Below are 13,852 nucleotides of genomic sequence, written 5' to 3' on the forward strand. Positions count from 1 at the left end.
TTCACTATGTTCTGATATTTATGAACAAAACAACTAAATAATCATTAGTTGCAGCCCTAAATCATAATTAAGGGCAGCAGCCCTTACACCCAACCCTCACAGTACACGCACAAATACAATATCTAGATTTATACAAGATGTATTACACTCCGTCTCTACAGCACTGATACGACATGAATTCAAATGAAGCAGCAGTACACCCCAATCGTCTTGCAGCAAACAAAATTATTATTTGACATAATCTGCACGTATCAGGTTTCTTTACCGTTAACCACAGCATACACCTCAGGCTGCAGAAGTGTGGTGCTGTTTATTCACATCTTGACTCTTTGGGTTCAGGATGAATTGGTACAAATTTGTAACCAAAACAAAATATCAAAAACTAGTTTACCTCTGTGGTAGATCAAAGGCTACACATTATGTGCCGGTACTTTTTAAATGCAAATATACTCCTGTTTTTTTTAGTGTAAGACGTCCTTAACTCACCCACCCGTACTCAAACATACGCAGACACACACAAACCCGCACATCACTGTGGCTGCACTGATCAATCGCCTCGCTGTCAGTTCTGTTTAGCATCAGGGTGTTTGGTACTGACACCGACAGCCTGCGGAGACCATCCGATCAATAAAGAACTGGATATAGCATACAACTGGGATTGATTCATTAGTTCTGGCAAACTGGGACCAATTCACACCTCATTCCTTCCGTGCAAAAGCATCACAGGCGTGCGGGCGTGGTACAACATGTGTTAGGATGTTATTCAGTAAAGTGCCATCAATATTCAAACTCAAACTGAGGATTGTAAAAGTGATGTATTCGATCATACCAAACTCAAACACTGCACTCTGTGTCTTGACATACATCCTGCTGGAGAGAACATTCTGGAAAGCTGTGTGTTTGCATTCATTTGGGACATTTGTGGCCTTCTTGGACACATTTCAGTACAGTTATGACCCAAATTAGCAGTTAACACATGTGCTAAATGTTTGCATGAACATGGAACTGTCTGCCAGACAAGTGATCAAGTGATTGAAAATGAAATAGCTGAGTCGGTTTAAATAAACCACCAAGACCACGTTCACTCAAATAGCAATAATAACAGCACGGTTTCAGAGTCATCTGTTATGTATGATATCTTTACCTTCTCCTTGGTGCCGGTCTGCGTGGTGTCAGGCCTTGTGCGGATGGTGAATGGGGATGCAAGCCTCAGGAGGATGCCCTGGAACGAAGGCTCCATCTTAGGTGAGACAATCTCAAAACAGTCCCTGAACGAGAGGCTCCGGTGAGGCTCAATGCGAGCCTGTCTCCTCAGTCCTTCCCCGAGCTGCAGTAGCTCCATGCGAGGCCCCAGGACGAGGTGAAATGGAAAGGCGCGGCAAAACGTGGCCAGGCCGATGCGCAGATCACTGGGGTTGGTGGAGAGTGAGAGGGGGGGCCGTTTAGTGCTCGCCGAAGCAGCGTTTGGGAAGGAGGAGAGGGAAGGAGGACGTGTCTCCTGGATTTGGAAGGACAAGCAGACTGTGGGGACAGCGGTTGAGAAAGGAGACGGAGGGGACGGGGATGAGGAGGGCGAGGCATTGGGGGACGCAGTCGGGGTCGGCGTTGTGGAGTCGCCGTCTGTGTGTTCTGTATCTTCGTTGGGCAATAGGGGAGTTAGAGGTGGCACCTCTTCCACCTCGACCTCTGAATGAAAGATCCGCCTGGCGACAGCTCGGATCAACCCTGGCATGACCAATCCAACAAAAGGGGCAGGGTTGAAACAATGAAGAAGCAACACCTTCCCTCTTCCATCGATTTCTCCTCGCTCTCCAACTTTGTCCACTTTTCTTCTCCCTTTCTCCTCTTCGTGGGGATCCTTGCACTGGAAGGAGGGGCTCTCAGATGAGGCGCGGCGCCCCGTGGAGGTGCGAATGTGTTCCAAAATGGCGTCAAAGCCATTGAAGAAGTCCTGGAGGTTGCCACCTACTGCCCGAAGCACTCGTTCGTTTTCTTCAAAGCAGAGGCCAAAGAACTCCTCTCCGAAATGCTCCCGCAGCTCACAGAACGGTACTCCTGTGAAGGAGAGATGCAGAACACAATATGTCTTCTGAGGATAGACACAAATGATCAGAGACATGCCATTAAGCGTTCTTGGTTCACTGTTTCGGTATTATTTCTCAACGCAGAAATCGTCACTCTCTTAAGTGTGTATAATCATTTCCTGTCACAGCTTCCTTTCATAGTAACATTATCTCTTGCTCTATGATATGTTTTAGCCAAGATTTAAAATTTTGCAAAAATAATTCGAAGCATATCAACCACAGGCAATCAGTGTTCAAAGTAATCAAACATCAAAGCCTTGCCAAATAATGAATATTGATAAGATAAAATAATCATGTCACATGCCTGCTGACTGAATAATAACTGAGGAAAAGATAGGATTAAAGGATTATAGCTAAATTAAACTTGACATTTAATATAAATAAAAACCTGACGCCGTAAAATAGAACTAAATCAGAACAATCCGAAAACTGTGCGAGAAAATAAACAAAATTTGAAAAGCATCAATTAGTATAATGGCACAACTACACAGAACTTACAGAAAGAGAAAACTGTAAGCAACGCACCAAGAACTCAAACATTCAACTATGGTTATGAGTTGCATCCACTGAAAACATTGCAGATAGATGGGCTCAGAACACATGACAGAACTTAGGCATCAAGAAGGAGCTTAGCTTAGCTTTGCTCCTTCTAATTGAAAGGACTCAGTTGAAGTGGTTTGGGCACTGACGCCTTCATTGGCAGTAAGGCCTCCTGGACACCTCCCTGTGGATGTATTCCAGGCACTTCCAACTGGGAGGAGATCCCTAGACAGATCCAGAACATGCTGCAGGGATTATATATCCCATCTGGCCAGGGAACACCTCGGGATCTCCCCCCCAAGAAGAGCTGGAGGATGTAGCTGGAGAGAAGGATGTCTGGGCTACTTGTTCATAATGCTAGCACAGTGACACATGGCATAAAATGGATGGATAAAAATGGAGAGATTGAGAGCGGGAAAAAGAGATAGAAAACCCACAAGGAAGGGCAGAGACTAGAAGGGGGCAGAAGACTGTAGAAAGAGGCAGGAGGAGATCTTAGATGGTACAGAGGGAGGACAAAACTGTACCGAGTGACTCATCGGGACACCGTGTGTTTATGTGTGTTTTTTCATGTTAGGCCATAGAGACAATGTTAGCCTCGAGAGTGAGTCATACAATGTGTGTGTATGTTTTTTGCATGCGTAAATAGTATATTTGTGTCTGTACCTAGGCTATGATACTGTATTTTCATTGTTCATTCTAAGTGTCAACATTAGAGGTGTAGCCTCTGGGTGGTGTCCACAACACACATACACAAACAATAGTGACACTGAATGACATAGCAGGAAAAAGAGTGAAGCAGAACTTACGAGTAATAAAAATAATTCAGGACAGTACAATCGATCCTAAACACAACATCATAATAATACATATCCCATAAGCCCCTTCCTCACAATAACACACACACACACACCTCTCACACCTCTCACTTTGCTTCTCATACCTACCCAGTATGGTGGCCATGTACTGAAGGATTTGTAGGACATCTTCCTCTGAACCAGAGTTTTCTACAAATGGGCACTTATCCTCTCTCTTTTCTCTTTGCCGCTCCTCACTGCCAACTTCTTGACACCTGTCAAAGACGCAAACCAAACACACACACACACACACACACACACACACACACACACACAGGGAAAGCCATGATTAACAATGAGAGCAAAAAGTAAGCACTACTAACGCACTAATAAGCTAATACCAGGATAAATCTCACCCCCCTTAAGATGTAATGTGGATATTTTTCTTTCTATTTCTCTCTTTTGTGTGTTTTTGATGAGGCGCTACCAAAAAATCTTTAATTAAAATTGTATCTTTTGTATTTGGGTGACCTCACATATCACTCATTAGCTTGTGCAGGCTGTCTGTCACTGACGTAGCTACAAAACGGAAAGACAGATAATTGTGCTCAGGGTCACCTTAATAATAGTGATGAGGGATTTATTTTGTCAGGCTTCATTTCTAAACTTTACACCAGGATTAGATGTACGTACAGCCCAACCGGAAAAAAAATCCAACTTACTTTCAGGATGATTTCATTTTTTTAGGTTAAAAATCATTGAGTTTATTATAATATCATTGGCCAACAAAGTCATATCATAAAATGTTCATAGTGGTACTGTATATGCCTAAAAACACACAGAGCTGCTGTGAAGTTTTACTTCTGGGAATGCTAATAATCATCCAACGTCACTCCATCACCTCCCCAAAGAGACAATCACCACAGAAAAGATTAATGTGAGTCAATATTTGACTTTCTTAAAGTGACATGAATCAAACTTAGTAACAAAAAGTACGGCCATGGTTTGAAGGAGAATTGATGAGAAAATCACCAAAGAAAAAATAAATCCAAAGAGGTCCCAATCCAGTGTCTACATCTGTATGCAGTACGTGCTTCATGGACAATGTGAGCATGTTTTGTGCCTGGCTGAATCCTCTGGACTGAGTCTTACTGTTTTGACAGGGAGAGACAGTGAGAGAGAGGTAGGAGGTGAATCGGTGTATCTGTCTGTCTGTTTCTGTGCCTATGTGTGTGTAACCGAAAAAGACAAGGGAGGCAGGAAGGATGAGGGTAAGCCAAGACAATCAAAGGCTCACAGAGAGAGAGTGAACAGGTGAGTATATGTGCATGTGTGACAGTCAAAATATAGGCAAAGGAGATAAAATAGGGACATTAAGACAAGGCAGGTAGACAGCACGCGAGAATGGGAGTCAAAAACAGAACCAGCAAGAGGAGGGGAGACAGTCTTACCTGATCTCTTGTTGTCTGTAGAATTGTAGTGTTCGCCGTAGAGCCTCCTGAACAGTCTGTGTCTGCGAGAAGAAGTGAAAGTATCAGACAAGCATGTATGTGTTTGTGTATGTGCATTTATGCATTTTATTAAACATCACTTTATGCACACCTGGACCATCTGAGCAACAGCCCTCACTTGGAGACTTCTTGCAAACAAGACACGCTCATATCTAAGGCCTTTTTTCACAGGAGACATTTTGACATGTCACAGCAAGAAAAGCACAGGTGCAAACGAGACTGATGGTGGCTGAAATCCATTTAGTTGATTTAGTTTCAGGGGCTTCGTCTGGTGCATTTTAAGGTCTCTGTCGCAGCTCACTGGGACACTTGAAAAGAGCAGAGCCACCGTTACAGTTTTTAGTAACGTCTGTGCTTTTCCTGCTATGACAAGTCAAAAAAGGTCTATCTGTAAGCCAACAGACTGAATGAATGAATGAATGTGTAATATTAACCATTTCTGCACATGGTATTATTTTGAGTGAAAAAAAAATTTATTTGGATGACAAAACTACTATTGAATAATATAATAATTCATTTTACATTAAAAAGGAATTCTTGTACTAATAAAAAAGATATGTAGTCTTTCCTTTGAAGGTAAATAAGGTAAATAAAAGTTTTTAAAGATAAATATTAAGCATGGACCATAATACACTCCTGGATTGTCTGTGCATGTGTGTGTGTGTGTGTGTGTGTGTGTGTGTGTGTGCATCACTGACAGCCTAAGCTCAAGAAGGCGGGTCCAATGAGATTATCTGTGATAGGGCTCAAATGCAACACTGCAGTGACAATACTAGAACACAGTGTGCCAGCTAGAGAGATCACTCTGAGACCTCCGCCCAATCCGGACATTTAGGAGTGTGTGCGTGTGTGTGTGTGTGTTTCTATGTAAAGAGACAAAGATGCAATTAGAGAGGTCAAGACTGTGGGGTTGTAAAAGAAAAAACATGAGAGAGAGGGTGTGTGTGTGCGGTCAGAGAACAAACCTCCATGTGTGTCTGTCAGCAGGCGTTTTAAAGGGCGAATATAGTTATTTCACAATCAGGATAAATAAGAGTTAGGTATCTTTTGAAGCTGACCAACTGGACAGAGTATCACAAATGTTTGGAGCATCTCTTCTCAATGGTGACTTCTTTGTATTGATATCCTCAACAACACTAAGAACTGAGTATACTGTCAGATCAACTTGAGACGAAACGTCTGCTGATGCAAAAGTGAAAACCTCAGGGACAACTATGGAGCCACAAAAATCCAAATTAGGCCATTTATCACACTCTTGTGTGAAAAAAAACACCAGATTTTATTCCTCATCCACTCTCAATACCACACTTACATGCTTGTGTGAATGTCTACAGCACATATGTGTGTGTGTGTGTGTGCATGCGAGTCGAACGGAAATGTTTTCTCATGACGACCTCTCACTGCGTCCTCCATTCAGCTACTCATTTACCACAGTGCGTTCACGTTACAGTGTGTGTACACAAGATTCGACAAAATGACCAAACACACAGGCGCTGAACTGTTATCAAGCCACACACATGTGCAAACATACTGTACACATACATCATCATTAGTCTGCATTGTTGCAATAGCTGACATGTTTACTGTAGAGACAATTCGATACCCCCCAGCGCACATTAATCTCACTCGCGCTCGCACGCAGACGCGCACACATGTGCTTAGATGGTAGGATATGGCTAACAGCCAGTAGACTACGTGTATTTATTAATACACGGTGAACATCCTGGCAGTGTAGACAGTGTGCAGACAGGATAGAAGGATTAGAAGAGTAAAAATGTTCAGTCAAAATGAAAGTTTGAGGGTTTCAACTTTTTATCTCTTTTAAAACACACACACACACACACACACAGTCTCTCCTCCTTTATCCGACCCTTCTCTTTCTCTAGTTCCCTGTCTTCTTTACCCAAACCACTCTGTCTCTTCTGTTTGCTCTGTTTCTTTACCTTGGGAGGGCAACAGAATCTCACCAATACTTCACTCCATTCCTCTTGCTCTGTTGCTCTGCATTGCTTTCTTTTCCCTGTGAGCTTCAATCACATCTCTTCTCTACTGTATGTGAACATGCCTTTCCTGTGTGTGTCTGTGTGTGTGTGTGTGTGTGTGACTGATTCCCTCCAACACAAACACACTCGCATACAGCAGTTTGCAGTGAACCAGCTCCATCCTTGTCTCCTTTTATTGCATCTTCTTCTTCTTCTTCCCTCCAAATTTCCATTAGTGTGAACTGGTGTGGTCTGTGGTCACAGAGCAGTGGGTACTGGTGCTTCAGCACAGTTGGAAAGCTGCCACCGCTACTTAAGATAATAGAAACTCATGCACCAGATGAGACCCTGCCAGATAAACCCCAGCATGAGACGCACCAGGACTCTCTGATTGGAAGGAGGCAAGTAATAAAGCAGGTACAAAAGAAAACAATTCTGTGGCAATCTGCTTTATATCAGATATCTGAGCGCAGAAGTGACTATGAAGCACTGCAGTGTCAGCGGTGTGCTGCAGCCCGACAAGGCAGGAGTGAATATTTGATTTCTGACTTAAACATTTTGGCATGCTATTTGTCGCTATAAAGCTGGAATTATGCTTCACGCTGGGGGTTGCTTGGATACAAACAGGAGTTGAATCAACCAATCAACTTCTCTGATGCACAAAGTTGTGATTTTTTGGAGATTTGCATATCAATTCCTCGACAAGCTTACAGTTATCCATAAAACCCTTCTCCGTGGTGGCACACAGAGACGATTAAGTGTATCTTCAGAGAAGCGTTAATTCCAGTTTAATTATTTAAGTAAATTCTCGTCACTTGATAAAAAAACAATGACGTATTTTTGATATCAGTTCGTAGTTCTCGCATGATATAGGAACGCCCACATGGAGGGTAAAACAAAGCTTTCTTTAACTTGGTGAGCATGTTTGTCAGAGACTAGTCTGCGTTTGTCTGATATGTTTTTACAGAATCCCGTCGGAAAAAGAAAACCCAGAGAAAAGAGATTGTAGATGCGCCTCAAACAATATCACCATCTTAACACACATGTTTGCAGCGTACATTTCGCATCTTAAAAGGTAAGCAAAGGTGAGAAGCAAAACATGCAAGTCGTAAGTCTTTCAGTAGATGGACGACAACCTTGAGCTGTGGTTACCGACGAGCCCATTAGTCGTGTACAGCTGTAAATTCTGCTGCAGCTCTAACTGCATTCAATATACTGCTGCGTAGTCATGGCAGCTTCTCGGTTTCCAAAATCGATATTTTTAAAGCACATCCGAGCACCCCAGAAGCCGAATCGTTGCAGCGCGCACCACATAACCACAACAACTTGTGAATATTGAAATGACTGAATCATTATGTGCACCTAATAGAGAAACTTTATATCGCCACTACTGTGTGTAGCTACAATCATTCTTGATAGTTTATGTTATCGTTTCTGATTTTTTTTTTTTGTGTGTGTGGAGAAATTTCTGCTCTAGATCTGCTTCTTACTAAAACTGGTTCCTGATAGATTTAGGATAGACACATGCACATGCGCACACTTTTCATATTTGTGGCCAACACTCACTCACGGCCTTTTGATCAGTGTCATGGGTCGCTAAGCTAATGGTCACCTTTTATGTGTATACACGAAACTGAGCGAGAGACAGAGAGAGAGAGAGAGAGAAAATTAATGTTTGCACACATGTAAATGTGTGTGTGTGTGTGTGTGTGTGTGTGTGTGTGTGTGCGCATGTGTGTTGTTGTGCTTCTGGGTCAGGGTGGTCAGGGTGAAGACAACCACAGAGAGCATGCTCTGTTCTCTCTGTCACGGTCCATTGCTGTCAACAACAGACACTGCCCCTGCACGCAGCCACTGTGTGTGTGTGTGTGTGTGTGTGTGTGTGTGTGTGTGTGCGTGCGAGAGAACAAAAAAGATAATAAACACTGGTTTGTGTTGTGTGACATTTTGATTAATATTAAGAAACTTTAAGCCGCTCCACCACTGTCCAGTATAACACACACACACACACACACACACACACACACACACACACACACACACACACACACACACACAAACCCTGCCTGTGTCCCTGTGACCAAAGCACAATGACCCTTAGACACTTAGATTAAAAAAAAAAAGGCTTCATTGATGCCCAGTGGATGCTTGTAATTGCACTTACAGGCAGCCACACAGTAGAAGCACGTTGCCCACACATAAAATGCTGGATATCACCCTCATCGAGTGTTATACAAACCTGTCTTTAAGTGTTCCCTCTGCCCTATTTTTTTTCAGATCTATTAAAGATCAGGGCCAGTAAGAGCTGCAGCTGAGAGCTGAAGTTGGCTCTCAGTGGCGCTCTCCAATATAACACCAACTTCAGATTTTTAGCTGTGCTGTTGAATTGCATTATTATTTTGCGAGGTTGTGCCTGGGCAGCAAAAAAAAAAAAAGAGCCTGACAATCACTGCACTCTGATATAGATTACTCTGCAACATCTATTTCTCCCAGGAATGGCTCCGCATACTCTGAGCATTTGCAATTTGGGGAAACCCATTCCCACGACCTCCTGCAGTCTGATGACAACAGGGCAGTGCTCTTTGTGGGAACAAACAGAAACAGACGTGGGACCGAGTGGAGCTCAAAGTTCCGATATTAGACCCAATGACAAGAGATAAAACAATGATGACAATGACAATTATCAATGCTATCAATGGTGATACTATGTAGATGTGACTGTTGGGGTGATGGAGCACTCGATGTTGACTTGATTTTCATCTCACTGATCATAGCTGTAGCTTTTCTTTAAACAAGACTACACATTAGAAGTGAATAAAGCAATATGTTTCATATCAGCATTCAACCAGTAATGTAAGCTGTTTGCTAGGACTGCTGTCACTGAGAATCAACGCCATAATATGCAGCTCAATGTGTTTTGGCCACTTTCAGCTCTTGTTTTGGTTATCAAGCCAGAGACTGACTTTCAAATGGGATCTATTCTGTTTATTTCCAGCTCTGTCTGGCTGCATATGCCAACTTCAGTAGCAAAACGAAAGAGGAATGATGGATGAGTCTGACATAGAGGCCTTTTATTTCTTTTTTTAGGCTTTTTTCCGTACCCACGACAGCCAGTCCAGTATGATACATGCCACCAGAGTTTGTTTGTTTTTATTGTTGTTCCCAGAATTCGGTTCCTTGCAAGGGATGATTGGTTGGGGAGCAACATGTAGTCTGATATGTCTCTTGGTACGATACAGCAAGAATTGATGACTTACCTAATCATAATCACCAAATCTGACACAGCGACAATCTTACCAGGCACAAATATCGACTGACGCAGCTTTCCTTCATGACCTCAAAAGCACTTTATGTTTAGACACATAAAAACTTGAGAAGTAGTCCTGAGCAAAGTGGTTGAATAACTACGACTGAGCAGGTGAATGGGCGCGTCCCCGAGCTAGCATGTTGAGCCGTGCAGTGCCTGGAGCGGATGGCCAATTAAAGATCAGCTCGTTACGTTAAGTAGAAAAATCACGTTGGGAATGTTCACAACAGTCCTCATTATTTGACACTAATATCAACATCGTGAAACTAAAGAAAAACAGAATAGATTGCCTTTAAATACAAACAAAACTCCAGCGTATGTCTATGTGTATCACTGCTGGGCTTTTTTTCACTTGATAGAGAGTTTTTATCTTTGCTTCAAGAGACAAAATGTTCCACATTGGACTGAATCCTAGCCTGTTTAGATGTTGGCAGGAACTCTCTGCTCTGGCCAGAAAGAGGTTTTGACTAAACTAGGTCAGATCTTTAACCTCTGTCACATCTCTCTCTGGTGTGAAGCAGTCACATGACGTCATGTCTGAAAAATAACATTACCATCACCTTTTTGAATTTGAAGTCAGCCTTAATACAAACTCACATTTTGAAGTTTGTACTTAGACCTTCGAGGACGTGTTATCTGACCTCTGTGACAAGCGATCAACTTCTTCATGAAATCAGAACACAGTATGAAACGTTGCAGTTTTCCACTTTTTTTACTAACTGGTATTGAACTCTGTAGCTCCCTTTAAGATGATCCATGTGAAAGTTAAAAGGCGTTTCTGTTTTCTCCGCACTTCTCTTCATTTTATTGTCACTAACTACACAACAGGGGGGGGGGCACACATTACAGGAGACGCAATCAAATCCCAAACCGATGTACCGTCACAAAAGACTGTGCAATCACAAATGTCCTAATCACACGCCATCCATCACAATTGGGCTCGGTTCTAATAACTGCTTTATTACATTACACCCTGTAATACGACCGAGACACACACAGAAACAAGCTGGTTCGTCACACTCCTCACATCATTACATGTACACAGACAGAGCATGGTTCTCTCTCTCTCTCTCTCTGTCCCTCACAACATTACATTTATTATATAATCTGCCAGATGATTCAGGCCATCAGAAGTGAGGATGAAAAGAGGCTTTTTTCTTTTTTTTTCATAGACAGCACTAGCACACATCACAGCATGATCTGAGAAAAGACAGTTGGACAGTTATAGATGGTGCTTTCCTGGTCTTAAAGATCTGTGTTGCTCCTGAACTTTGGAGACAGCTGTGTTGAATGGATTAAACGCCTCTGGCTGTCATCATATTGACTGTTTTCTCAGAAAGAAATCATCTTCTGAAGACCAGCTGTCACTGATTTGGTCAATAGTAGCCCAGCTCTAATTTTACACAGTGTGAAAAACAGATTTGACAGTTGCTACCCGTCTATAACATTTAATAAATACAGCACTACAACTTTCTATTGGAATATTTAAACATGTCTTGAAGGCCTACCATGGGTGAGGTCAGTCGCCTCAGGCTCTCCCCCAGCGAGTCCAGGTTCACCCGTCTCCTCCTGGTGACCCGCTTGTGGGGTCCTTGATGCTCCTCGCCCGCCGGGCACGCCGACCTCTCGGCGGGGCTGCGTCCGTTCCATAGCACCGCTCTGTGGGAGGACGGGAAGGAGGAGAAGGGGCAACCTCGGCTCTCCTCCGCCGTCTCCAGGCCGCCGTCCCCTCCGTCTCCCCCGGGGCTTTCGAGCCCGCAGTCCGAGCCCACCGAGCTGCTAAACGACTCGGAGGAGATCTTGCGCGACGACGAGGACATGGTAGTGGTAGTTGTGGTGGTGGTGGCGAGGAAGAAGAGGAAGAGGAGGAGGATGGTGGTGGTGGTGGTGATGATGACAGTGGTAGTGTTGAGGAGGATGATGATGCTACAGTACCCGTACCACGTCCACCTCTACGCCGGGGAGTCATCAGATTGTGGTGGGGGGGTTGGTGGTGTTGAGGAGGGATGGGTGGGTCAGGGAGGGGGTAAGGTCTGTCTGTGTGATTATGTATGCATATAAGGTGTGTGTGTGTGTGTGTGTGTGTGTGTGTGTGTGTGTGTGTTTTCAGAGGGAAAGGGGGGGGTCGACCGAGAACGAGAGCACTAACGGCACGCAAACATTTATGTAAGGGGGAGGAGGAGGTGATGGTGGTGGTGGGGTAAAAAAAACGTCCTCCTTTTAACCCCCCCGAAACAAATCCACCTTGCTCCCAGGGAGGCCAAACACTCTCTTTAAAAAAAAAAAAAGGATGCTTCAAATTAAATATATATAAAAATAAAGAAGAGCTCGTAACAGTGTTAAATTGTTTTTGTTTGTTTTTTTGAATTTTTAGCCGTTAGCTTTCAAACGGCTCGCTGTTTTTTGAAAAAAAAAAAAAGCAGCCGTTACCTTAACTGACGAAACTGCAAAACCGAAAAATGACAAACGGCGGCCACAACCGACATGTCTGTCCATCACGGTAATTCCCACACATGTTAATCATCCCTCTCTCACACACACACACACACACACACGGTGGGTTTTAGCATCCGAAAGAATGTGGCGTCTCCCCCCTTTTTTCTTTTTTTTCCCTCCCCACTTTCGCCGGAGAGAAATCCCCAAAGTCACGGCAGATGTGACGGCTTCTTCTCCTTCTTCTTTTTCTTCTTCTTCTTCTTCTCTCTCCTCCGTCCCTTCTCCTCCTCCTCCTCCTCCTCCTCCTCCTTCTCCTGGTCCTCTGCGACAGCGGTTCTCCTGTCTGTCTGCCAGCCAACTAACGGTCCTCTCATCATTCGTCCATCCTTCACTTATATCCCGTCCTCGCCGTCACCTCCCTTTGGTTTGTCTCGTTGTGTCTTTTTGGTCATCGCTCGGAGCGCGAGTGAAGAAGAGCGCGAGAGAGAGGGTGGCTGAAGGTGCGCGCGCGAGAGAGAGAGAGATAGATTGAGTGAGTGAGTGAGCGCGCGCGGTGAGCCAACAGCAGCACGCACCGGTGCTGTGCAGATCAAAGCGATCCGCCGAGCTCGCGCTGTGAAGTAGCGCGCTGTTCTGCGTTTTAGTTGGACAATAAAGCCCAACCAATCAGAAGATAGATAGATAGATAGATAGATAGATAGATAGATAGATAGATAGATAGATAGATAGATAGATAGATAGATAGATAGTCAAGTCAAGTCAACTTTATTGTCAATGCTGCTATATGTACAGGACATACAGAGTATTGACATTTTTTTTTTATTATCCCAAACAGTATAAACATGAAATATAAAATATAAGTAAAATATGTTAAAAAAATATAAGATAAAAATATACAAATCTAAAAATATATACAAGCTAAAAGACATCCGTGTGGCAATATGGCACAGTGTAAATGAAGTTATTAGTATAAATATATGTATGTTAATACGGCAGTATGCACAGGATTTACAGTATACATGTACAATCAAAAATGAAATATTATGATAGATAGATAGATAGATAGATAGATAGATAGATAGATAGATTCTACTTTTATGAAGCTTAACATTTTTCAGTTTTTGACATATGTAATAATTCAGCTTTATGTTTATTACTGAGGTCTTTGTGGGTGCTGTTGTTGTACAGAAGTACA

General features: G+C 43.2%; 1 protein-coding gene across 2 annotated transcripts in view; it reads right to left on the reverse strand.

The window, feature by feature from the left end:
• Positions 1-13,240, reverse strand: part of gucy1a2 (guanylate cyclase 1, soluble, alpha 2) — a 37,379-nt gene extending 24,139 nt beyond the window's left edge. For both annotated transcript variants that reach the window (XR_003462603.1, XM_027280564.1), the window contains exons 1-4: positions 11,730-13,240; positions 4,873-4,934; positions 3,572-3,696; positions 1,145-2,055 (exon numbers count right to left, since the gene is read on the reverse strand). Coding sequence is in view for 1 of the 2 variants with exons in the window: in XM_027280564.1 (XP_027136365.1) it covers positions 1,145-2,055; positions 3,572-3,696; positions 4,873-4,934; positions 11,730-12,041 (1,410 nt within the window). In the remaining variant the exon portion in view is untranslated. The remainder of the gene's footprint in view (positions 1-1,144; positions 2,056-3,571; positions 3,697-4,872; positions 4,935-11,729) is intronic.
• Between the last annotated feature and the right edge of the window lie 612 nt (positions 13,241-13,852).

This window comes from Larimichthys crocea, chromosome VII, assembly GCF_000972845.2.
Source record: "Larimichthys crocea isolate SSNF chromosome VII, L_crocea_2.0, whole genome shotgun sequence".
NCBI lineage: Eukaryota > Metazoa > Chordata > Actinopteri > Sciaenidae > Larimichthys > Larimichthys crocea.